At 46.8% G+C, this 27,501-nt stretch overlaps 1 protein-coding gene across 1 annotated transcript; it reads left to right on the forward strand.

The window, feature by feature from the left end:
* Nucleotides 1–27,235, forward strand: LOC135899743 (multidrug resistance-associated protein 1-like). Its single transcript, XM_070539409.1, has 10 exons — nt 1–123; nt 1,052–1,214; nt 2,457–2,714; nt 3,837–4,040; nt 11,505–11,651; nt 13,542–13,635; nt 20,263–20,468; nt 22,137–22,313; nt 25,003–25,170; nt 27,200–27,235. The coding sequence occupies exons 2-10, from the start codon at nt 1,143–1,145 to the stop codon at nt 27,233–27,235; spliced, it is 1,362 nt and encodes a 453-aa protein (XP_070395510.1). The 5' UTR covers nt 1–123; nt 1,052–1,142.
* Nucleotides 27,236–27,501: the final 266 nt, after the last annotated feature.

Here is a 27,501-nt window from a genome sequence, read left to right on the forward strand (position 1 = left end):
TGTCAGCAACCCGTACCGTTTCATCTGCCTGGTGCTGAGGCATATCTGGAGGGAACTGTTCTGGTCGAATGCTTTGACCCTTCTCTACTATTCGTCGCTTCTGCTCCGAATTCCGCTGTTTGTGTGAGTTATTAGTTATTGTTTTCGTTCTCTTAGCTCCGCTCGCCAAAACTATCTTTCCCTTTGAAGACATCTTGTTACAATGCCATTTCCTTTCCAGAACTTCGCAAAGGAAAGCCCCATAGATACTGCAAATTCTGCCAAAGTAATACCGCTTACTTGTAGTGTCATTGTCTTGGCCAGCTAGTATCATTGTAGGCTATTTGGAGGGCTTGCTGTTTTTTTTTCTTCATTTATACAAAGAAGCTTTTCAGAATTGTCACAAACCAAACTAACTTGAAAATTGGAATATAAAAACAAAGCTATCTCCCAAGGGTTGACGTGGTTAGAAAAGCGGAATTAATTGCCGTTACTAACTTTATGTCAACAGCGCCATATTTCTGCATTATGCATATGCAAACGATTGCCAATAATTTTATTTATTATACTGGAAACTAAAACGCTAGGTATGAGTGCAATTTCGCTTGTACACCAGTCTACTGGTTGGTGGTTTCGATGCCATGTAGTATGCTCTGGCCTAAATAATCTTAAAATTGCTCTTTTCTTGATCATGAAGCACTTTTGTCAGTGAACTGCGACGACTGTCGTGACGCAAAGACAAATTTTACCTAGACTCCTAAGCAACGTAATATTTGTCAACGAAAGTACTCATGTCCTCAAAGTGCTTCGCCGAAGGAATTCACGATTAATCGTTTCAAAGTTCATTGTTCAGTAAGCAGAGCGCTATTAAGATATGGTTTTGGTATATCCAACATAGAATCCATCTGACCAGATAATAGTACCCTCCAGATTCAGAGAAGTGCACCTCCTAAGCCAACCACAGAGTACGTGCCAATATTCGTGTTTTATACAGTTTGTGCTTAGCTCAGAAGAAAAATTACAAGTTAAACGTCGATACAGTAGTAAACCCTTTATTTTTTTATGTGCGCAGCGGCCTACTGGAAGGTACCAGCAGCTTCTCCTTCTATCAATCTGTTGCCCTCCTGTCTACTTCATGCATCACTGAATGCCTCGTGTCAAGCATGCAGTCTTACTCTATAACGCAAAATCAACTGAAGGCACAACTTTTTCTTCAAACTGCCGTGTTTCAGAAGGTAAGCACTGCATATTGTCGAAATGTACTAGGTTTCATGTTCAGTGAAATACCGAGCATACTTTCTGTAACATTAAACTCCTATCTTTGAGGTTTCAGAGAACACGTACGTTGGTTTTATACGCGATAAACTTTACAGGTGCATCTCTCAGCCCCAGTCAACGCATTGTGAATAAAATACGAGCTTCCGTAGCCATTCACTATACTCCTTTGCGTGGTTTGGATAATGTACGCGGGCTATTCATTAAGTTATTTAACACCAGCAGTGCGCAGCGGAGCAGCGAATCATCCACACGCATTGCTTTCATCCAGATTCTCTGAACAAGAAAGGTGTCTCGATGTTACATAATAGCAGGGACGGTGCGACTCTTCTAGCACTGCAAGTTAGAGCCTGAATGCTGGGTGAAAATTAGAGCTGTCAGGGTCGACTATCGAATGCCTTTCAGGGCTCTTGATGCAACAGCCCTTATAAGATAAGCCTCATGGCAGGCATGTTTAGAAATTTGGCAACGAACACACCTGCAGTTCACTTAAGTTGCTCCTGTCTCATTTAATCAAATGTTCACCTCTAGTCGCATTCGACAGCAACAGCGCTTTTGTTTCTCAACCACGCCGGAAGACTTTCCATCCCGCTCTTTCTTTCCTTCACTAGAGAGTGACTCCTACGGAAAAGCAATGGTAATGAGCCTAGAAACATAGTGAGCTCATTACCGGTAGGAAACTTTGAAGGCTAACTGAAAGACAGTAAGGATCATTAACCTTTCCGAAATTGGTCCTTCCTTATTGGGTTGCTTTCTTATATTTCTCTTTTAAGTGTTCGCTTTTTAAAAGAAGCGTAATTATGAAGGAACCTTCTGTGAAATACAGTAGGCAACAATAATGAACCTTTAATAGTAACGATTTCATTGCAACAAATTTTTTGTGATATGGAGGTAAATACAGAGTTCCTTCAAGCAAAACGGTAGCTGTTATTTTCACAACATTTCCGTGCGCCGAGCAAATTGGTGCAAATAGATATATCTATTGTAACTGGCTTCTCAGAACAGAGGTAGGATTATGTGCTACCTCAATTTCATTTCCCATTTTGGAAAGGCAACCCTCTTTTGTCCAGAGCTTTCGGAAAAGCTACAGCAAAAGCCCATGTAAGACAGCGATAGGTGCTTACTATAATATAAGAGGTTGACGTTTACTGTTGTATGCACTATATTTCCCATTCTTGCCATTTAATTTATTTCATCTGCAGGTTACATGCCTGTCAGCCACCGCTATCGCCGAGAATCCTGCAGGTCACGTTGCTTCACTATTAGCCGCCGACAGCTGGCAAGTTTCAGTGGCCCTTTTTTTCCTGCCTAACACTATGATGGGCGTTGTGTGTGTGGTCATAGCGCTGGGTGTGCTTGGTGTCCGCATGGGGTTCACAGCGGCGGGCGTCTGTTTCCTGTGGCTGGTTTTCATCGCAAGTGCATCGTTCTCTATGGAACCATTGCTTGACAAGTACTGCGTGAGTATTTCGGGCACCTTTCGTATGCATTTCATTATCATGTTAACCTCTTAGGCAAAAGTGAAATCAATGTAGTGTCCCTTTGGAAACTGCAGAAGGACTCTTCCAGCATGTGCCACTGCTGAGAATATGACTACTCGTTATACATATGGAAACCGCTGATGCGGATAGGGCAACAATACTAAAGTGACAGTGTAATTGAAAAGTGGCCTCTTCTCGTACTATTTGATGCATTTGCTTGATCGAATGAGTCATTTGGGAGGTAGTGGCCGAATACCGAACCAGGGAGGCGAATTCCTATTTTGGTGAGAGAGTGTCGTTTGTTGAAGCCTAGTGGGCCTTCCTAATTTGGTTGTACTTGGATTAGCATAGTGCCATTGTTTCGCGGCAATTTTGCCGGTGTCAGGCGCCATTCCAAACCTGGGGATGTGCACTGGAGGTAAGCTGCAGTGGAAGGATGTGCCTGCTCACATGCTCCACTCAGGATATCCTGCTCCACTCACGAGCAGGATATACCTGCTCACCTGCATTCACCTGCTCCAGTACACTTCGTGCACTGGAGCAGGTGAAGCTGAGCTTACCGTCTTCAGGTTAGAAAAAAAAGCCGATAATACGAACTTCTGACTACGGCAACCGAGCAGCCGAGATAGCCAAGTCAGATAATCCTACAGGCTGGGAGGCACCCTTATGGCGGAGAAGTCCAGCCCAGAGGATCCTACAAGTCTAAATACTCCCTTGATTTATCCGTGATAGACGGGTTAGATAGGTTAGGCGGGTTTGATAGGTAGCTAAAGAAAGCGTTGCTTTACTTTCTAATAGTTTAAATAAAACGTTCTTGAAAATGCCACCAAAACGTGTCGTGGCTGAAAAATTGGAAGACAACCATCGCTCACCCGCGGAGAAAGCATGCCAAAACTAATCCGTACTGCGTGCTAAGAAAGTGAACGTCGTCTACAGCTAATGAGTGCGCTAAACGACCATCGACAGCAGCTCGATGGCTGTTCACTTGCTTATATAGTTATATAATTAAATTATATATAATTCGCGTGCTTATCTAATTATATTTGATAGTTTTTCGACAATTGTCTTACAATTTCTGCACACGTTTGCTCTTTTCCACAGAACATCCTTTACAAATGCCGCAATGAGCGACTGAAAAAGTTCAGCGATTTTCTTTCCGTTTTTCGTCTGGTGAAGATGTCTGCACTTGAAGACGTGTTTAGAAGTAAGCTCTCTGAACTCCGACTGAAGGAGATAGACCAAGCGTACTGCGTCAACGTACTGGACAGCCTTCTCGAGACTTTCATTAGTGCATCTACATCTGTGGTAAGAATGCTAGCTGTGTCATTTGTATTTGGTATATATATAGTTTATTAGGATACTGCTTGTGACATTATCAGATAACACTCGGTTACTTAATGTGTTGACATATTAGAAGAAAGAAGTTTATTCGTGTGATCTAGTTAGGTACACCTGAAGGCGAAGAAATGCCTTTATGGCTCTTAAGCGAAAATGGAAGATAAAGGAGCCCAGAAGAGTCCATGCAATCGGCTCTAATGACAGGAGACAGCACTGATCAAAGCGTTACATGCGGGAGCACATCTGCGTTGGGTAATATCTGCTCGAAGCATCCAGCCACCACAATTAAGTTGGCAAGCGTTACGATTCCAGTGTATTGCGGTTGATATAATCACCTGTCAATATTTTGTTCTTTCTTAAGCGAAGCCTTCATTATCTACCCTCCGAGTTTTGACGTGGCTGCTTTTTTTTCTTATGCACAAACGGTTGATAACTACACGAATATTAATATCTTTGAAGAAATCTACTTTGAAAAACATGACACTCATTTTTTTTCGATGTTTCAGCAAGGGACGATATTTTATCAAGAATCGTTTAGCATGCCTATCGAGAGCTCCTTCATGCATTTAGGCTACAGTCCTTGTGCAGCGTTACACAATAACTGGTTTTAAACGAAACAATCAAAGTGCCCAATTCGACACAAAAGAAACCCTGGAAATAAATCGTGACTATGGACAGCACCGGGGTAGGGCCCGTTTTAAGGCGTGTCCGAAGCATAGTAATACAATCACGGGCATTAAGGCTTTCAAGACGTACTCAGTTCCGAAGTCCTAATCTTCTAGCAGTGTACGAAGAAAAGGCGGCAGAGCATAGCTCCACCATCGAGCAACTGACACAATTAGTTACAACAGGTAATTCATTAGGTATGACTCGCAAGCTTCTCTGTTATAGTTGACTTGAATTGCAGACGGCAGAATTATCACCTCAGAGGTGTGTCCGCGTGTGTTGAGAAACGCAAAAATGCACGCACATGCACATACATGCAGACATGCCCGCACGCACACACAGACACACACACGCATATATATATATATATATATATATATATATATATATATATATATATATATATATATATATATATATATATATATATATATATATATATATATATATATTCTAAAGGTGTTTATTTGTTTATTCGGCAGAGCTCGGAACAGCCCAACGTCGACGGGCAGGGCAGTCACAGCTTCCAAGCACGAGAGCCTTTGCTGAGCAGGAGCGCTCGACCCACTAGCATTTAGAGCCAATAGCGCTGAACCCACTAGCGTCTCTCATCGCTACAATCACCCCCCGGTAGCGAGAAGGGAGGCGTCCGGTGACCTAACAGCTCGTCACGATGAGCGGGTCGTAGTAACGCTTTAAGCGGGCGACATGGGCAATGTCTCGTCCACGGCGGCGCATGTTTGAAGATGGCTCAACTGGTTCTATGACATGGTTCACAGGAGAGGCGCGTTCGAGAACACGATCAGGGCCTTCATACTTAGGGACCAGTTTTGATGAGAGGCCAGGGGCAGTTAAAGGGACTGAGAGCCACACGAGCGCTCCCGGATCGAAGGTGACCATGGCAGTGGCGTCACTGCGAGTGCTCCTCTGGTGCTCTTGATCAGCGGAAGTGAAAGCCCGTGCGAGGTCGCGGCACTCTTCTGCATGTCTGACCATGGCAGAAATAGGCACGCACTCGGATGCGTCCGGCCGGAACGGAAGAATGGTGTCGATGGTGTGCGAAGGGTGTCGACTATACAGCAAGAAATAGGGTGAAAATGCCGTGGTGCTCTGCGTAGCGGTATTATACGCGTAGGTGACGAATGGCAGAATGGAGTCCCAGTTCGTGTGGTCGGTGGTAACGTACATTGAAAGCATGTCGCCGAGCGTACGGTTGAAGCGTTCTGTGAGACCATTCGTTTGAGGGTGGTAGGCCGTAGTCGTACAATGAACAACGTGGTACTCCTTGAGAATCACTTCAACTACTTCCGACAGAAACATGCGTCCGCGATCGCTGAGCAGTTCTTGAGGTGGACCATGCCGCAGGATGAATCGGCGAAGCAGGAATGATGCAACATCGCGCGCTGTAGCTGCTGGGAGAGCGGTGGTTTCAGCGTATCGTGTAAAGTGATCTACTGCCACAATGGCCCAGCGGTTACCAGCCGACGTCAGGGGAAGTGGCCCATAAAAATCGATGCCAACGCGCCCGAACGGCCGGGTAGGGCAGGGTAGAGGCTGCAGACCAGCTGGCGAGAGGCGGGGGGAAGATTTTTGGCGCTGGCAGTCGGGGCATGAGCGAACGAACTTTTGAATGTAGTTGTACATTCCTCGCCAGTAGTAGCATCATCGGGGGCGCTGGTAGGTTTTGAAACGTCCCGAGTGAGCACACTGTGAATCAGAGTGGAACGTTGCGCAGATTTCAGCACGCAGGCTTCGAGGTACAACTAATAACCACTTGCGGCCGTCAGAGGTGTAATTGCGTCGGTGAAGCAGGTCGTCGCGAATGGCGAAATGGCGAGCTTGATGGCGCAATGCACGAGTGGTTGGCTGCGATGACGGATCAGCAAGGCAGTCTATGATGGAGGAAATCCAGGGGTCCTTGCGCTGCTCAGAAGCGATGGTCCCAATGCCGACAGAAGAAACGTCAAGCTGGGATAGTGCGCAGCAGGAATTGTCGCCTGGCAAGGGAGAACGTGAGCGGGCGTCAGCATCAGCATGCTGGCGTTCGTTGCGGTACAGTACGCGGATATTGTAATCCTGTAAGTAAAGCGCCCAGCGGGCGAGTCGGCCTGAGGGATTCTTCAATGACGACAGCCAGCATAGTGCATGGTGGCCCGTGACGACATCAAATTGGAGACCATACAAATGGGGCCGGAACTTGGTAAGCAGCCAGATGATCGCCAGGCATTCTTTTTCCGCGACGGTGTGATAGATCTCGGCTTTCGTAAGCATACGGCTTGCATATGCCCCAACATATTCAGGAAACCCTTCTTTGCGCTGCGCTACGACAGCACCGAGGCCAACACCGCTGGCATCTGTGTGTACCTCAATAGGTGCCGTTGGGTCGTAGTGGCGCAAAATGACAGGAGACATCAGCGAACGACGGAGCTTAGTGAACGCCTCGTCACACTCGGACGGCCATGAATGGTGAGGTCCGTTGCTGCCAAGCAGCTTCGTCAGGGGCGATATGACGTAGGCGAAATTGCGAATGAAGCGCCTGAAGTAGGAACACAAACCTACAAAACTGCACTGTTCTTTGACGAACGTCGGTTTAAGAAATTCAGCTATGGCACGAAGTTTGTCTGGATCGGGGAGGATTCCATCCTTCGAGACGACGTAACCTATTATCGTGAGCTTCCGCGCTGCAAATCGGCTCTTCTTTAGGTTCAGTTGGAGGCCAGCGTTTGCTAAGCACGTCAAAACACGCCGTAGGCATTGAAGGTGCGTGGTGAAGTCAGAGGCAAAAACAACAACGTCGTCGAGATAACATTAGCACGTGTGCCACTTCGAACCACACAGAACTGTGTCCATCATGCGTTCAAAGGTTGCTGGCGCACTACAAAGTCCAAACGGCATGGCGTTAAATTCGTATAAGCCGTCGGGTGTGACAAACGCTGTCTTCGGCCTATCGACGTCAGCCATGAGTACTTGCCAATAGCCGGAGCGTAAACCTAGAGATGAAAAGAATTCTGCTCCTTGTAGGCTATCGATGGCGTCATCGGTTCGCGGCAGCGGGTATACATCTTTGCGAGTGATCTTGTTCAGGCGTCGATAGTCTACACAGAAGCTTACCGAGCCATGTTTTTTCGTAACAAGGACGACAGGGGATGCCCATGGACTGTTCGAGGGTCGGATCACTTCGCGGCGAAGCATATCGTGCGCTTGCTCAGTAATCACACGACGTTCTGTGGCAGAGACGCGATATCGTCGTTGCCGCAACGGCGGTTGCGAGCCAGTGTCAATATGGTGCGTGACAGCAGACGCCCGGCCCAGGGAATGTTGCCCGACGTCAAAAGAAGAACGAATATCTTCTAAGATGCGCAGAAGCTGCGAACGCTGAGGTGGGGTGAGGCCAGCGGCAATAGATGAATCGAACACACCTGTGGGCAAAGGGTCGGACGTAGAGAGAGAACCGAGCGCGTTGTAACTGGCGCAGGACGTGTCTTCGGGAACATCCGTAATTTGTACGGCGTCGATGACTTCCACGTGGCCAAGATATTTGCCTTGAAGCCGCACCACAGGGTATGAGAAGGGGTTACAGACAAAAAAAGCTGTGGAGTCCTGTTTGACGTTCACAGTCGCAAAAGGCAGCTGCAGACCTTTTCGAGTATAAAAGCGGCCCGACGGAGAAAGTAGTGCGATGGCGTCAGAGAGGCTGCTGCCATGCATTGACACAATCACTGACGAGTTGGGAGGAACGCTGGTGCCGTGCCTGACGAGTGTTCGCAAAAGAAGCATTATCGGCAAGCGTCATATGTTAGATCGGCGACAGTTCTAGTTGGGCCCGTGCGCAATGAATGACGACATCGTGGCGAGCGAGAGGGTCTCACCCCAGGTTAACTTCTTGGGAGCCCGAGGAAACCACAATAAATTCGACGGCGTATACAACGTCCTCGATGAGAACATGAGTGGTGCTCGCGGCAATCGGGAGAATACGCTGTGCACCTGCTGGGCGGAGGGCGAATCGAGCAATGGGGGTCGTAACATTTCGAAGAAAGCGACAAAGCTTTGCGTCCATAACTGATGCAGCGGCTCCGGTATCCACGAGGGCATATGTGCGCACACCGTCAACTAACACGTCTATCACATTGGTGGGGCTACGTTGAAGACTTCCGCGTTTCGACGGCGTCGCAGTCCTTGCCTCATGGACTGCGACGATTAGTTTTCCTCATCCCGAGCTTCGGGATGAGGCCGCATCGGTGATGGGGAGCGTCGGCGTGGAGAAGTTGAGCGGCAGATGTTGGCGGACCGGCGGAATTGTGGTGACGCTGCCCGAGGTTCGTCGTCGTAATAAGGACGCGGAGAACCCGCCACAGTACTTGGCACATATGGTGTAGCGCTAGGCGACTGCACGCGACTGCAGTGGCCTGCTACGTGGCCTGCATAGCCGCACGTAAAACATATCGGTCGATTATCCGCTGTACGCCACCGACTCATTGCGGCAGGTCCCATCCATGTGGAATGACGCGTTCGACGTGGCGGCTGGTGAAGTGATTGCATAGCAGGCTGTTGTCGGCGCATAGCGAGGACTTCGGCGTAGGTGAGAGGTCCCCGTTGAGGGAGTTGTTGAGGCTGGGTGACGACTTCCGCGTAGCTGAGTGGCACAGCCGTCGGGATCTGTTGGGGCCTGGCCATGACTTCAGCGTAGCTGTGAGGCGCAGCCGCAGGAACATGCTGGTGGTGCTCAGGCAAAATCTTGTGTAGATCTTACGCTATGACGCGGCGAAGCGGAGGCGGAAAACTTGGCGTAGGCGCGTGTACCGACTGCGGGTGTGCAAAATCCGTCAACGAGAGTTGCCGGGCAACTTCCTCGCGGACGAACGCCTTCATTTCTGTGAGCGACGCTCCGTGGTTGGACATTGCAGCCAAACCAGCGAGGTGTTCGTCACGCGGTAGAGATCGACGGGTCCGTGACCGCTGCCTGCGGAGTTCTTCATAGCTCTGGCACAGTGTGACAATTTCAGCCACAGAGCGTGGACTTTTGGCCAGCAATATGTTAAAGGTGTCGTCTTCTATGCCCTTCAGGATGTTTCGGATTCGATCAGACTCCACCATGGTCAAATCGACTTTCCTGCATAGGTCCAGGACATGTTCGATATAACTGGTGAATGTTTCGCCTGGCTGTTGGGCTCGTTCTCGCAAACGTTGCTCGGCACGCAGCTTGCGAACAGCAGGGCGACCAAATACATCAGCTAGGGAAGTCTTAAATTCCGACCATGTCTGGAACTCTGCTTGATGGTTGTTATACCACAGGCTGGCCACTCCGGCGAGGTAGAACAGAACATGGCTCAGTTTGGCCGCTTCGTCCCACTTGTTATGGTCGCCTACCCTGTCGTACGCCGTGAGCCATTCGTCCACGTCAGTGTCGTCCGCTCCAGTGTAGATAGGAGGGTCGCGATGACGAGGCACTCCGGGACACGCAGTGGGTGCAGGAGGAGGCGTTTGCTGGGAGGCGTCTTGCGGCATGGTAGTTGGTAGGGTACGGGACCGGAGTTCCAGGATGATCGTCTGAGGGTACCCCGAACACTCCACCAATTATAAAGGTGTTTATTTGGCGGAGTTCGGAGCAGCGCAACATCGACGGGCAAGGCATTCACAGCCTCCAAGCATGAGAGCCAGTAGTGCTGAACCCACTAGCATCTCTCTTCACTACAATGCATATATATATATATATATATATATATATATATATATAGCAGGTACAAAGACGTCTGCCTTCACGAAGGTCTGAAAAACGTTTTATATTCTGCACGGACGCAGGTATCTTGTAGACACCATATTAACTTCGCAGCAGGGTAGCTACTAGAAAAATCGACGCACTTAAGTACCTGTGCTGCAGTATCTTGACCTCAACATATTAAAAGGGAAACGCAAATGTGACCACGGCACAAACATCTTTGATGAAATAGCGAGTGTACGACATGCGTGGCTATCGAGTGTTTTATGTCTACCAAGTGCCCGGTTACCTGGGAAACCTTCAAATTGTTTGTGTGCAACAGTCGACGCCTGCAGATGACGATATTGATAGCTGATTGATTTCTTAGATAAGTTGCTTTATGTTGCGAAGTTGAAAGCTAGCCCAAATTAGCGGGAAAGAGAAATGACAGGCACCTTTTCCATGTTCTTGTTAAAATACGCTCGCTTTCAACTTGGTACTCACGATTCCACGCTAGACTATAACTGTCTTCATGTTTTATGTGGGATTAGGCGTATGTCATTACGTTTGCTTCATTTATTTTGTTCCCGTTAAGGGGCTTCCGCAATATAGCAGTACATGATGAGAAATAGTGTTAACTGAAACCAGCATACGTCAACAAGGACTCAGAAGATCCCGACACTGTACTAAGCAGAAATAAAGATTGCATGAGGCAGAGTTACCCGGAACAGGGAGATGGTGGCTTTTGCCGTGGCAGTGGATTGTCCGGCGCTCAAGCCGAGATGAAGAAGCGTGGTGCCAGTGTACAGATACTAAAATATTTGTTGTATTCCCAGAGTAAGTAGTGATAAACCTGATTGTGATATTTTCACTCAGGAAGCAATATATCTTGAGCAAATTTGAAGCTACATAGCTATCGTGTGTCAGCGTATTGCTTAGAAGGAGGGTGAACTGAACAAGGTTCTCGTGCTCGATATTTTACGTTGAAGATGTTACTGCTTTGAATGCTTCTTTCTCGTCTGCTACAGTTCCGAAATGCAGTAACCTCAAATTTAAAATGTTTATTTCAGATGATCATTATTGCTTTTGCAATCGTTACGTTCATGAACCCGGAGAAAATATTTAGCCCAGCTACAATATACTCATGTATGTACATCTTAATACTGATGGATGTTTTCACAAATACGATGCCCCATGCTATCAGGCTAAAGAGCCCGGTGAGTAAAAAAAAGCATTCTATCAAAGCGGAAGAAGAAAGAAAAGGGCTCTGCTCGATGCCCATTATGAAATTAATGTCAAAAACAGGCAGCAATAATGGTGTCATTGTTCAATATGAATTTTAAGCTCGCGTTAGCCATCACAGATATATTGCATCCAGAACACAACCCGCAGGGCCCACAGAAACCTCGTAATCTGCTCATGCGCCATGATATAACGTTTCTATTGCGCCTGTTTGACTCCCCAACTTTTTGGTCAGACATGAATGGAGTTAAGTATTTACGCAACTGCGCTCTCTCGTCGCCTTCCAGTCGTAAACCATCTGGAGAGTGTAATTGTGCTAACCTATAGGCCGCTGACGCAACAAGGAAGCGTAGTTAACTGCAACTACTTACGCAGTGTAATTTTCTCGAAATTCAAACTTGTTGCAATTTGAGGCTGGCGAAAATTGTCCCCACGCTTGCTCGCTGCTGCACGACGCGCGCACCGATGGCAATGTCGTGGTAGTGCTCCGTTCGGAGAGTTGGCTCAGCACTGCGGAATTTCGCATTTGCGATGGTTCCAGAGAGGATGCCCAGCCACTCGCATACTCAACGTCTTTGTCGTTTTTCCAGGCAAAGTGCATTTCCAAATGGAGTGATCCTAGCTTTCGTTCGCAACGAGAAAGCGAGAAGCTTGTATGGAAATGGACGTCAAGCTGATCGAGCTCACAATGAAAAGCATGTGGATGCAGGATGCTGGTTGCAAGAAATAATTCTATTTTACCAAAGAAGCACAAGGATAGGCAATTAACGATGAGCTGAACAATATAACTGCTGCTGGCGAAAACTTAAGCCAGATGTCAGATACATAAACAAGAAACGGGCAGTCGTCCGAAGCAACCTACCTGTGTAGTAATGAATCATGCCAAGGTGAACCAGGTGTAGCGATCAGGTTCTATCGCCTCCAGAAGATGAAAACATGTGCGATTTGAAATTGCAACACTACAAAAGCTAAGTAATAAAAATGACAGAGAAGTAGGAAATCCTGACAAAATCAGGCGATGTATTAAGCAAAAGCGAATAAGAGGAATAGTGAACTCAACTGCGAAGTCTCAGCTGCTACCTTTGACAAATATGAAATCCGACCTCATGGTAGGAGGGAATGATGCTGGATCCGAATGGATGGAGAGCACTCAAATTGCTTGCGATCTTGTATGCACGATACCTAATGATATCGGTTGTCGTAATGATGTCAAATAATATTGTTGCTTAAAAAATGGGCGATGCTACACTGATGAGGCTAATATTACCTATTATCTAACTCAAAATTACAAATTTTGCCTTATAAGCTACTCTAGTAGACACACGTAAAAAGGGAAAACGAAAAGAAAGCTTGGCTTCAGGAAGGTAGCTGCCGGTAAATTAGGATTATGCAAGAAAGAATGATTCAGAAAATGAAAGGCGTGATGCAAAGATACTTGAAAATTGAAAGAAAACATAATTAACATGATATCACAAGAAATGTTGTCATCCACCTAAATTTACCACGAAGCTACAGATGAATTCTTACGGGTTTCTTAAAAGAAAGCTTCGCAGCTGTAGAAAAAAAATGTTTGGTACAGGATTCGAACCTAGGACCCACGCCTTCGAGGGGCGGTCGCCCTACTATCTGAGCAAGCCAAGAGGCCACCAGGGACCTCCACAACTAGGAAGCCTTCTTCCTGAGATTCCAGAACGAGTTACCTTTGCAGCTTCCGTTACATTTGGGTGGATAACAATTTTCTCTTCCATGACACTTTGTCCAAGTTATGGGATTCTGCAGAACGGTTCTATCAAGCAATATCTCATTTTTTAGTGGGTATGTGGAGCTGTTGCTAATTACTCAATTCCGTTCTTTTCGCTGTTAAGGTTTTTCGCAGCAGTCGAAGACTAATGTCATTTTTTGCTGATGAAGAATGGAAGTCTCCACCACCTGAAAGCACTGAAGTCCGCGAAGCTGCCAGTAAGACGTGTTTCCCCTTGAGCCTCAATAATTTCCCATAAAAAATTTGAGTGCATGTCATTAATAGCGTATATAATTTTGTTTTTGCATAACGTTGCCAAGAATCATGCAAGCATTCAAGTCGACTAGGAATAGAGCGGTACAATATTTATTTTCCTCTAACGCTATCACCCCCCCCCTCTACCTAATTGCCTTACTCCTTTAGTGAAAGAAATGTTCGGCGGAACTCACACTGGCTCAAATAGACATTAAGCGAAGCAGGGATAATTACAAGAGCGCCGCCATGTATATGTCCATAATTATTTTTGGGGAAGTTAACCGCTTCCACATGATATCTGCTTTGCTGACTTGCATGTAAACAATTAAATGTAATTCAATTCAATTCTTTATTGGCTGACTTAGAACATAGAGAAATACGAAAACTAGTTGGACCCATAGCCACAGGCTAGTTTCTGGTCCAATGAAAAGTATATAACAATTACAAGTACAAAGCAAGTAAGATACATCATGTGCATACACATATTTGTCGTACACTCTTAACTTGCACGAGCGTACAAAAGGAAATGTGAAATTGTGAAAAGCATGTTATGGCATCAAGCATTTCTGAGTAAACATATAAAACACATATACCTGGCGAGTAATTAGGTTTTTGTAAATCTGTAATTTAATGGCTGATTGATTTACTCAGTAAGCTAACTGTAATTAGGTTGCTTTCTTTATAGTCATCAATTATTATTATTCACCGTTATATTTGGTACGAAAGAAGCTCTGACAGGCGATGCAGCTTTGAGCGCCTAGATTTGGCGCGAATAACAGAGTCCACAGGGATGAAAACGTGTGCGTAGGTTGCCTCCTTCCCAGAATCAGCGCCTTGCAGCCGCGTATAAATCACCATATTTGCAGCTTATCTTGAATTTCCGACGTCCGCACTTTCATTTTGTGATAAATGTATCTCCCTTTCTCCTGGAAGCGCTTAAGGGCGGCTTTCTAAAGCGGTAAGAGATGCTGCCCAATTTTTCGCTTAATGTAGTGAATTAATTCCCTTATATACACCGATGTATTTCGCAATCCTCTATCGCTTTGATTTACTGGACTCGAGTGCACATATTTTTTATTGCAACACAGGAACACTATTTGTAGAAGGGAAGAATATCCAGCATCATAATGAATTACACTGCGTATTTGGCCTCTTGACCAAGGAATGTGAGCGTTTGCAGCTGTCCATTGCAATTACTTTTTGAAGTCTAAGTAGATAACGATTCAAGGGCGCCGAGAAGAAGTCTGCCAAATGTTGGCAATCAAATTAAATCGGTGCTGCTGGGGCCTCTTAGAACGTTCCTTTTCACCTAACATACATTTTTTTTTTATTTTCACTGGCCCTGTCGGGAGCATTTTTTATTAAGCCCAGCAACATTGAAGAGCTCCTCTTCGTGACAACCTCTACACCAGAGCATTTAGCGATCACGATGTCTTGAGGAAGGTGCTTGGGCGTTACTACGCAGACGTTCTCTGCGGCGCACACAATCGATCAGGTTTCGGTGTCTCTGCATATGTCCTCGCAAGAAAATGAAGGAATATTACAAAATAATATTTTTGACGGAATTTTTGCAAAGATAAACAAGCTGCGAAGGACCGCAGAGGACATATTGGAAATTTCAGGGCAGCTCATTTGCTTTATTGCATTTGTGCAACGGTATTAAAAATAGGGATGAAAGCAACGTGAAATTTATCGATTGCATTTTAATAATGCCTCATCTTTGTGGGACAGTAATCGGTAACTGTAATCAATTGCATTGTTTGAAGAAGTAATTGAAATTGTAAACGGCTACTTTTTTTGTACCGTGTACAAGTCCGCTGCTACGAAATATTTTTACACATGTTGTGTGGTCGATTTGTTTTTCTCCTGGTGCTCCACGTGTGCTTATATATGAAAATATCCCTCGTCTGGATGGTAACGTGTCTTCACTGTCGGCCTGTCTGTATGAGTGAGTCGTTAGACTACACTTCTAATTTGCTCAAGTTCTCGTTCCACGACCGTCTTCGCCGTATACTGTAATATTTCACAGTGTGTCAGTTCCTCCACTCTTTCAAAGGCTGGGAAGGTATCACATGTTAGTTTCATGGCTTTCTTTTTTTGAGAGGGGTAACCCGACGTCCAGCAGCGTTGCCGCAGAAGCCAGCGCACCCGTACCAAGGAATCGTCTTCAGTGAGGTGCTTAGAGATGTGCGGATAGAAGCGGCATCTATGTAATGGTCTTCCAAAGAGCCCAGCATTGCAGCACATTACGCACATTTCCATTAGTTGAGTGATAATGTGAATGCCGTCTTTATTTACTTGTGTGGCCGACAAAAAGTCGCAACGGTCGTCGGTTGAATATATCTCATAAACCCAGTTGTTTCGATATGCGACGTAGATAACGAGTAGGCAAAATTTTAGTTGCAAGATATATACAGAGAGTTCATAGATAAAATGGCAGAATAACCAAAAGCACGAACGAGTTCTTTCGATGGTCCTCTGAAGATGACTAGTGACCATACAACAGGGTTATCTCGTATGTCACCTCGGTGAGCTGGTGTAGAACCTTGTAGGGCCCGGATTAGCGGGAAAGAAGTTTCGAAAACATGCCGATGTGACGACAAGGCATCCAAAGAAGAATGGAGGAGCCCATTTCGAAATGAAAGATTTTGCGGTGCCTCTCGTAACGAGCTTTTTGAGTCAGCTGCCAGGCAGAGAGATGGTCCCATGCGATGTTAGGAGCAGTTTGAGCAGGAGCAATAGCGTTGCGAGCATATTCTGTAGCAGCGTACGGAGCTGATGGAAGTGGCGTCTCAAAGGACAACGTGGGGTGACGGACAAACAAGAGCTAAAAGGGGGGAAACCAGCTGTGTGGTTGTAGGACGACTTGTATGTGAATGTCCCAATTACGTGGTCTATTGAAACGTACACGGATAGCATCGTGATGAGCGTGTGGTTGAAGCGTTCTGTAAGTGCGGCTGAAGCGTTCTGCGAATGGTAGGTGGTGGTCATGTTGTGACGTGTACAACAAAAGACCGACCGCGATCTGTCACACTCCGCCATGGAGCGCCGTTGTGGAGGATAACGTCGGTGAGCAGGAAGTCAGCAACGTCCGTGGTGCAACTGGTTTGAAGTGCCCGTGCGATCGCGTATGGTGTCGCGTAGTCAGCAGCTACGGCGATCCACTTGTTCCGCAAAGTCAGAAATGGCCCAACGAGATCAAGGCTGATGAGGTAGAACGGACTAGTTGGAATGTCTATAGGCACAAATGGGCCGACAGGCTGCAACGACGAACGCTTGCGGCGTTGGCAGCACTTGCAACCAGCAACTTAGCGGTGCACAGAACAGTAAATGCCTGGCCAACAGAATCGACGCCGCACGCGGTTGTATGTACGGGGTACTCCGATGTGTCCGGCTGCTGGGGTATCGTGGAGCTGGGAGAGTAGAACGGAGGGTCGTGGGTACTACGAGCAGAAGCTCGGTACCGTCGCAGTTGGTATTGTGATGGTAGGGAATATTGTCGCAGAGAAGGAGCAGGTGGAGCGACGGGTAAGGTGGATTACAGCGCAGACGATCGATGACGGACCAGGAATTTGCATCTCTAAGCTGTTGATTGCGCATACCGCGCATACCACTCATGTCGGAAATGGCGAGGACGCAGGTGTCGGAATCGTGGGCGGTGGAATCGGAAGGTCAACTTAATGACGTGATAGACAATCGGCGTTCGGGTGCATGGCGCCGGGCTTGTAAAGGGCATCAAAGCTGAATTTTTAACACTTAGCAACCAGGGACCAAGGCGTCCAGTCGGGTGATGGCCGACCCATGATGGCCGAAAGTATGCTGACAAACAAGTACGGTCGAAATTCGGCGACTACCCTAACTACAGCAAAACATTCGCATTCAGTGATGGAGAACTTGCGCTCTGAAGGAGGGAGAAGGCGACTAGAGTAGGCGAGGACGCAGTCTCAGTCTCGTTGCTGCTGTGCGAGGATAGTGCCGATGCCATGTCCACTGGCGTCCGTTCGTACTTGTGCAGACGCTGTGGGGTGAAAACGCGCTAAGATTGGAGGAGTATAGTAAGCAACAATGTGAGCGTTTGAAATGCATCGGCTTGTGGAGGACCCCATGAAAATGTGCTTTCGTTCTTTAGGAGCTGCGTTAGCGGACTGCAAATGTCGGCGAAGTTCTTGACAAAATGTCGGAAATAAGAACATAAGCCAACAAAGCTTCCGACGTCTTTGGCCGAAAGTGGCATGCAATTTTGTTAAGGTCAGGTTGGACGCTCCAAAAACGCACATGGTTGCCTAGGACAGTATCTACACTTTGAAAAGTTCAACTAAAGGCGAGCACGTGGGAAATCGTCGAGCACTGCCGGTAAGCGAGTCAGGTGGCTCTCAAATGCTGGCAAAAAATGACCACATCATCAAGGTAACAAAGGCATGTCGGTGATTTCTTGCCACGATGCAGAGAGTCCATCCTTCTTTCAAACGTGGTGGGGGCATTACATAACCCAAAAGGCATAACTTTGAATTTAGAAAGACCGTTGGGTGTAACAAATGTGGTCTTTTCGCGGTTCAAGGTGTCAACAAAAATCTGCCCATGTCCTGATAGAAGTTCGATGGATGATACGTAGGTAGACCCGTGAAGACAGTGGAGGGCTTCATCAATACGCGGCAGTCAGTAGACGTCCTTACATGGGACACTGTTATTAGTGATGGTAACGAGGGTGTGGGGAAAGGTAATGTTTTGGGCCTACACCTATTAGAGTCAAGAAATAATCACCATCGGAATTAAAAGTAGGGCAGTAAAGTTCACGTTCGGTGGCTGTCCAACCTGATCGACCAAGCAGAAACACGGTTGGCATGTGGACGGACCATCAGAGGGAAGAGGCAGGTCGATCTCGAGGACACCACTTCCATAATCAAACAGGACGGAATGGGCTGATAGAAAGTCCATGCTGAGGATTAGCTTATGAGAGCACGACTGCACTACTTTAGTAGTGCAGTCGTGGCGCCGTCGACAACACTTACGCGTACTCAGTCCATCCCAAGGACAGGAAGAGTTCCTCTATCAGGGACACAGATAGTTGACAACATGGGTGGGGTGAAGACCTTCTTCAAGTGATTACAAAGCTCTGAACACATCACAAATATCTGTGCTCCCTTGTCAACGAGAGCAGCGACACGTACGCCATCCACTTTAACCTCTATTAGGTTACGTAGTGTCGGCAGTGTGGTCAGAGGACTTTGCGGACTACTTGTTAATGCAGCGTCACCTCTGGGCGCTGCGTCGCCTATTTTTCCGAAGGTTTTTCCGAAATCGGGCATGAAGGAGCGACGGCGCGCACAGAATACAAGACAACGCTTCACAGCTCCGAACGAACGGTGGCTTGGACAAGAGGTATCATCGGGGACGTAGGCTGAACGGCGCGGAAGCATGCGGAAGCAGGAGACATGGCCTTTTTGCGACGGGTAATCTTTGTGAGATGGTCCGCAGTGAGCGGTACCTGTGGTACAGGTACCCCTTGTTAGGCAGTCACGCGAAGTTGTGAGCGATGCGCCGGCTTCTGACGTTCTCAAAACGCTTACACTCCCGCATAATGGAATCGACCGTGTTTGAGTTCTTGCAAGTGAGCAAATTCAAAGCATCATCTGCTATCCCTTTTAAAACATATCCCACTTTGTGTGAATCCATCATGTCATCTTCCGCTTTGCGATAAAGGGCCAAAGTCCTGTACATAAGAAATATAGGACTCCGTAGATGTTTGGGCCCGTCACACCAGCGCCTACTTCGCGGTGGCCATACGATCAATGGCCTTCCCAAACAGATCATGCATCTTTCGTTTGCAGGAATCCCAACTTACGATGTCGGCTTCATTATTCCCGAACCAAACCTTTCCTGCTCTTTGTAACTAAAATATAACTTTCGCCAGCATCACCGTATTGTCCTACCCCTTGATTTAAATTACACGCTCGTATAAGGACAACGAGTCGTCAATATCGCCTTCATCGGTTGTGTAAAACGTGCCTGGATCTCTTTGTCGCGCAGGGATAACCTTTGACATTGCCACCGCTGAGAAAGTGGCTGCCTCTTCAGCCATTATGTAAACATCCAAGTGACGGTCGCTGCGGAGCTCCATCATAAGTTCTTGCCCAATCCTCAAAAGGCAAAATTATACGTACAAAATGCCGTCGCTTCTTCACGCCCGACTAACCATCATCAAGTCAACTATGTTCAAGGCCCCCGCTGCATAAATTCCCAGCCAAGATGGAAGAATAATTAAAACCAGGAACGAGCTCTTTCGATTGTCCTCTTCGTCGTCCTGCTGAGCACCTTATTAAAATTGCGGGAATGGCTTGTGGCAATGTCCCTAGAAAATTACGGGGCCTGTAACTTTGCAATGTAATTTGCAAATTTCCGCGAAGCGGTTTAAGGCTATTGGTCCGTTAGAATATCCAGTTCAGTTCACTTCTCTTTACTCGCTTTCAAATTATTGCGCAAGGTTACTAGCGCAAATGCTGAGCTCGTGAAATTGTCGACTGCTATACCATAGGGGGCTCAACTGTGAGTCGCGTTTGGTAACAACCATCCTGCATAACACTATTTTGCAGCTGGAGAAATTACCTTGAGTGACTGCTCCTTTGCCTGGGCAAAGGAAGAATCCAAGATGGATCCTCCGGTTCTTCATAATATCAGCGTCAACGTGAGCAGTGGCTCCATTGTAGGCATCGTGGGTTCTGTAGGAAGCGGGAAGTCTTCGCTCTTGTCGGCTGTCTCCGGCGACATGAGATGCCTGAGGGGCTCCGCAGTGCTTAGAGTGAGTGATCAACGCACTGGGTCTCTTTGCCACTTCTTTGTAAATGAGTTGATGGTAAAGCTACATTCTGATGTGCGCGCTTATTCTGATCTTATTGCAAGCTAGATGGCAGGAAACCAATCCCTGCACGAGAAGATGTCCGCTTCTTTCCCGGTAACAGATCTGGTAATTTTGGTAACGCTTATCCCTAGCACGGTGTTTCAAGAAAGTTTCGCACTCTCATTGCAGATTTACTTTTTGCAAAATTTCCTATCAACGTCTAATAAGCCCTAATTTTCAAGCACGCTGTGCGCTTGGCAGCAAGAGCGATCTGCCACTATCAAGTCTTGTGCTCGGTCAGTGTTTTTTCGTGTAGTGGACACTTGTCTAACTCCATCGCTGGAAGTTTGGTTCGTCTTTGCATGTTTGTATGGCTTCGCTTGTTCACAATTGAGCGCTCCTTTATACTATGCAGAAACTGGTTAACAAGCGCTCGAAAAAAATGGTTGCCCGCCGATCTTTTCTGTAAACAACAAAAGAGCAGCCATTTTTTCTACAGCGCGTGCCGCTTTTATGACGTAGTGCATTCAAACTTGCACTGCCATGCGAGAAAACACGCACTAAATAAGCATATCAGACCATTCATAGGCCCCAGGGTTTAGGAAACCGCACGAAAGAGCACGTTTCGCTAACGGGAGTTGTCGTTGTAGTGTAGGTGTTGACCAACAAAGTATCTGGTGAGTGCTACCGTGATGTTAAATTCAGTGTGCTCTTTTCAAACACCCTGTGCAGAACCTATTAATATTAGTGTCACCCCCTTGTGGTGACTCACGTGCGGCTTTGCGCTGCTCAGCACGGAATCTTCGATTCAATCTGAGCCGCGGCAGCTGCGTTCAGATGGAGAAGAAAAATGCAAGAACCCTTGTGTCCCGTTTTTCAGATGCACGTTAGATGCCACCAATTGGTTAACATCGAACCGTAGTCCCCCACAACGCCATCCCTCATAACGCGAATGTGCAGTTTCGGGACGTTAAAACCCAGAATTTATGTAATTGCTATTGTTACTTGTACACTGCATTCCTCTTGGCCTCTGATTGTTTTTTTCCCACGGATTATAACTTTTACGCAGTTAACGCATGGTTACTGATGCGCCCGCATGAATCTAATTTTTTTTATGTTGTCGCCAATTCTATGGCAAAAGAGCCTCGTGTATTGAGAATTATGCATGCGAAGCGCATAGTGTTGTCGTTCCTAAAATTCCGTGAGAACCACTGATTACTCGCACTTCCCACAGTTGTACACCCGTAAATGGCCGACGGACTTGATTTGTTAGCTCACATTCGACGATGAATTATTGTGCTCGCCGCGGTTGTGATTTGGTTGTTTCTTGTTTTTGTGGGAGCAAGTTGCCCAATGCAAATTCGTAACTCACCTTTTTGAATGTAGCTTGCTTCTTCGTCGTCGCTACAGCAAAACATTACATAGTTTGGCATTTGGCAAGAATGTTTTGTACACAGAGCTCCTGCATGGCAATTAACTTGTTTGATTGAGTCAATGGAGCTGCCACAAAACTATCGAGTAAGTTGCAAAGAAACCGTTTCTAGTTGCTTTTATCGCCAGGATGACAAAAAATACTGTAACTCTATTCCTACAAGCACCCCAATTATTTATTGCGGTACGTTTACGCAGGGCACAATTGGTGTTGTATGTCAAAGACCTCATGTGTTCAACATGACCATAAGAGACAACATAATCTTCGGCAGAAAGGTTGATGAATCGTACTACTGGAAAGTGCTGGAAGCTTGTCAAATGATTCGAGACATCGAGAGTCTTCCGGCTGGTGACTTGGCTGAAGCAGGAGAGAAGGTAAGGTGACAGTATACTGGAGGGGGGGGGGGGGGGGAGGAGTTACAGATAAGGCATCGCAAATGCAGAGCTTTCAGGAGTGATATATCATTTGGGACAGCCTTTACGCTAAAGCAAGGTGTAAGCACACTACAATACCGAGTCACTTCATTAGGCAATCATTTTTAGAAGCTAGTGGCATATGAATGTACTCGTTGTGATTCTGCGTTCATTTTCTTATATAACGATGATAGTACAGTAGCTATAACGAATACAATATTGCATGCAGGAGAAAATGGATAATTTTACATCTTTTGATACATCTGATTTGTTTCAGAGCACTGGTTTAGCCTTTAGTGAGCGCGAATCACACATTCAAAAGATACATTCAATAGATGGCAAATACTCTTAATAAGTGGTTCTAAATAACGCGTAAGCAATGACCAATGTGTTATTTTTTACTCTGAAGCGGTTGTTTCTAATTGTGAAGTCCCGGGATCATGCGTCCGTGATAGAGGCAGATTATGCCTCTCGCTTCTCCACAAATAACTCTAGAGGGAAATGGCTTCTTTTCGTCATCGTATGCCAGAAAACTATTCGCTTGATGTACTCGCCTTTGCTAGTGGCCCTGAAACTGACGTTGTCCAAGCGCTCGCTTGGACAACGTCAGTTTAATATTTTATAATGTAAAACAGTATGAAATGTTCAAATGTGCAATATAATTTGGAGAAGGGTTGAAATCTGGGCCAGTTGGTACATACTTGAACGGAAAAAACCAGTCAAAAACACAAAGGACCAGAGGAGAAGTTCACGACACAACGACTGGACTATCAACTGTGGTTTATTAGAATCGGTGTAGTCCCAGCAAGGGCAGCAGAGCATGCGCAACCGCATCATCACTTATCACATAGCATAAAAGACAGCGCCGTTTCTATCGGGAGCGACTTAGAAATTCAAATTCTTTTTCTTGTAAGCGCACCGAGGTTGTACTAACGCAGTCATCACCTAATAAACTGATGAAGTACGCTTCCAAGATTTCACGCTCTTCTTTGCCCTTGCCCCTACCAAGAATGGTCACATTGCTAAACAAAGGATAACAACCACACTCATTGCAATGGCGAGGCAAGTTTGCACCGTTATCTGACCCCAGGGAGGAGTGGTGCTCACGCAGGCGGTCATTAATACATCGACCGGTTTGGCCTATGTAAAATCTTTCGCACGTGAGAGGGAACTTATAAACAACCCCTGCAGCACATGCCGTGAAACGATTTTCATGCTGCGTTGTGCACACATGGTTCCTTGCCCTGCCTCGAGAAATGCGCGAACACAGACCCGAAAGCTTACAAGGGGCAGAAAAAACAACACTTACTCCCTCCTTGGCGGCAACTTTCTTAATACTGTGGCTCACTTTATGCACGTACGGCATAACTTCAAGTTTCTTACGTTCAATAGCCCCACCATCTACCAGCTCCGTACGTTCCTTCTTTAGCCTCTGAAGCAGCGATTCAGCCACCGCTTTCAAAAGAGGCGGAGGGAACCCTGCTGCTTCTAGACGTTGAAATTGTGCGTCAAAGCTACTTTTAATGGCGTGGTGACAGCTTCTTTCAAGTGCATTGCGGAAACAATTCATTGCAATCCCTCTTTTTACAATCTTTGAATGTGCAGATCCAAATGGTAAAAGAGCTTTCTTGCCCCTAGGTGAAAACATCCAGCACAAATGCCCGTCGTCAAAGAAAGTTAGTTGCAGTTCTAGGAACCTGATAGAATGATTGCTAGGAAGTTCATGAGTGAAATTAAGAGTGCGTGAAGAAGCTTTAAAAGCAGTCAATACATCGTCTACTGCTGCGGGCAGAGTGTCATTTGGTAAAAGCTCTAAAAGTACTAAAAAATCGTCCACATACCTAAAAACTTTGCACACACGCTTGTTTAGAAGGAAGCCTTGAAGTTTCCTGTCAAATTTTGCTAAAAATATCTGGGAAAGCACTGGGGCAACACTAGAGCCAATACATATTCCTTTTTTTCTGAAGAAACAAGGAACCTTTGAATTCAACAACAGTGGATGACAGATAAAAGGATAGGAGCTCTAGAAAGGCATCCACCGACATACCACATGCATTCTGGAAGTTTACAGCACTGCAGTGATCAATAAGTTCACGCACAGCTACAAAGAGTTCATCATGGGGAATGCTGTAGAAGAGGTCTTCAATGTCAACTGAAAAGGAGTTAGCTGAATTTGGAGTTAGGCACTTCGCAATGTCTAGCGAGCTTTGGTTCGTGATGCCTTCGTTATACTATTGTTACGGCTTTCACTGCCTTCGTGACTAATATTTACGAAAGAACATGAGCCGATTACATAATTCAGCTTAGTGCCAGCTAAGGTGAGTACCATAAGTATCCAATGTATCTAAAAGTATCTAAATGCGCACTCTATCGGTAAAACATACAACAAGCGCTATATTACTGCTTGCTTGAAAAACAGTGGCCAGCCCCGACGTTTCTGAAGATTGTTTACTCCTAGTTCACATCTGGTCCTACCACTTGTTTCCAGTCCAGCAGCTGTTACCTGATGCTTTCGTCATCAAGAAATATTTCTTGATGACGATCCATAACTACGTTCCAAGAAATTTGCGGCAAATGTTTGCTCATGAGTGTTTCATTTCTGTCGCCTCTTATATCATGCCAAAATTATTACTCTTTTTACCCTGTGCAGGGTGAAATGCTCAGTGGAGGTCAAAAACAGCGAGTAGCTTTAGCCCGGGCGGTCTACTCAAGAAGCGACATTTACCTCCTGGACGATCCGACCAGCTCTCAAGATTCCCGCGTAGCCCACGGTATCCTCGAGCGAGTCATTGGGCCACGTGGTCTGCTCGGAACAAAGGTGAAATATTTGTTTGTTAGTACACATCATATAAAGGTATTTGCGGCCATTAACTATTTGCGCATACATCATTACATCGTGCTAAACGGTGTGAAACTTAGGTAAAAACTTATTAGACAAGTTTAGAGTGCCATCATAAGCATTTAAAAAATTCACTCGTGGGGTTCTTACGTTTTCAAACTGTACAGCGGTTTACGAGTAAGTCCGCTGCGGTGTGCATCGGGACCCCCTGGGGTTCTTTATTCTGTACCCACTGCATGGTACACGGGCGTTTATACATTTCACCCCATCGAAGCGCCGCTGCCTAGGGCTGGATTCGAACTCGCGCCCTCGGGCTTAGCAGCGCAACACCGAATGCACTACGCGACAAAGTCGGGTTACTGCAAAGATACGAATGCAGGCTAAAGTTAGAAGCATGGCTGATTGTGCACGATGAGTGCAAGCGCTGGCGAAAATTAGTCACCTTCGTCCGTCCCCCTGATCTCGGGATCTGGAACGTCCATCTTTGGTAAATTATAAAATATATTTTTATAATGTGCCGTAACCCGCCTTGCGTGCTCACATAAATAATCGTAATCGGCGAACGACTCGCCAGCTATCCCACCAGACACGGTGGTGAAACGTGTCCCGCCGAGCGAGCATCTCGCAAAAGAAACTCGTCGATAGAAATAATTTGATTCATCCTGCGAGGCACCACTCTTGTCCCGAAACATACATAAGTTGCTCCTCCACCTTCTCCGCTGCAGAAATTTGAAGGATCTGCTGGAAGACAGCCACTTTCGTCAATATTGTTACGGTGAAGTGAAGGAAGAAGTTGGATTGGTCGAGAGGAAGACGAAGTCTGGCACTTGCCTGAACGCCATTAACCTCACTTGTAAATATACATTATTTTACATTCGTGGGCCTGCTTTCTTCCTGCAACATTTTGGTGGAAGGTGCGGGGTACAATTACGGAACTTCGCAGCGGACGTCATCTACCTGCCGCCACAATGGCAAATCAACCGACACAAGTGACAATGCCTCAGCAGCCCGTGCCAACGGTCATGCTCACTCACCCGCGGGACCCAGGGACATTTTGTGGCATGGACAACGCCGACGTCGAGGACTGGCTTACGATGTACGAGCGAGTGTGCGACAACAACAGGTGGGATCCAACAATGATGCTTGCAAACGTGATATTTTATCTAAGAGGAACTGCGAAGCAGTGGTACGACACACACGAAGCTGACCTAACGAGCTGGGATGTCTGCAAAGACAAAATGCGAGACCTGTTTGGTAGACCTGTCGGTCGTCAGCTGGCAGCTAAAAAAAAACTTGCGTGCCGCGCTCAGATGTCCACAGAATCCTATGTCATGTACATACAGGATGTGCTGGCCCTCTGTCGCAAGGCTGATGACAACATGACCGAGGCAGACAAGATTGGTGACATACTTAAAGGTATTGCAGACCATGCCTTCAATCTCCTAATCTGTAAGGATTGTGCCACTGTGGATGCAATTGTAAAGAGTGCCGGCGCTTCGAACAAGCGAAGGGCCGCCGCGTCGCTCAAACTTTCGACCGGCTCCCAATACCGCCGCGACATCTTTTTGCGAAGACCCGCCGCAGTTCGTTCAGCCCGCAGGACCGGAAGATATCACGCGCTCGTTCGCCGTGAGCTTGAGGCCATGGCTCCGGCTCCAGTTCGTCCCGACTGTCGGGAAAGCGTGCCCGCTATCTCCCTTATACGAGCGGTCGTTCGGGAGGAAATAGCAAGTTTGGGCATTCCATCTCTCTGCTCGGTCCGCCATACAAACACCTACCAGATTTATCCGGCCGCTCGCTCCCAGACGCAAAGCTTTCCGTCACGCCGTCGCAACCCAGCTGACTGGCGCACAGTGGATGATAAACTCATCTGCTTTAATTGTTCCGGTATTGGACACATCGCCCGTCATTGCCGTAACCATTGGTCGTCGCCTCCTCGGTGGTCGTCTCCGAGTCACTACCGCCAAGTACCAGACAATCGCACTTTCTCGCCCTATCCGCCGTCTAGGAACATGAACGCCGACAGTGCTCCACCAAGATCTAGCCGCTCCCCGTCTCCGCAAGGTCGTAGGTCCCGTTCGCCACTTGTTCAGCGCTCTTCGTCCCCTTCTGCAACCGGTCGCTTCGCTTCGGGAAACTAGGCGGTGTAGCTCCCGGAGGTGAAGCTGCATCTACGACCCGGCCCACAAATCCTCTGTTGACCCTGCCTACATGTGGAAACCTACTGGACATTGAAATTGATGGTGTTCCTGTTAGATCTCTCGTTGATACAGGAGCGCAGCTTTCAGTTATGAGGGCTGCTCTCCGCCG

This window comes from Dermacentor albipictus, chromosome 5 (genome assembly GCF_038994185.2).
Source record: "Dermacentor albipictus isolate Rhodes 1998 colony chromosome 5, USDA_Dalb.pri_finalv2, whole genome shotgun sequence".
In the NCBI taxonomy this organism is placed as follows: domain Eukaryota; kingdom Metazoa; phylum Arthropoda; class Arachnida; order Ixodida; family Ixodidae; genus Dermacentor; species Dermacentor albipictus.

Coding starts and splice junctions, on each gene's coding strand:
- LOC135899743 (XM_070539409.1), top strand. CDS start 1,143: ATGCAGTCTTACTCTATAACGCAAAATCAACTGAAGGCACAACTTTTT. Junction 20,469..22,136: donor GGGGCTCCGCAGTGCTTAGA/GTGAGTGATCAA, acceptor ACGTTTACGCAG/GGCACAATTGGTGTTGTATG. Junction 22,314..25,002: donor TGGCTGAAGCAGGAGAGAAG/GTAAGGTGACAG, acceptor TACCCTGTGCAG/GGTGAAATGCTCAGTGGAGG.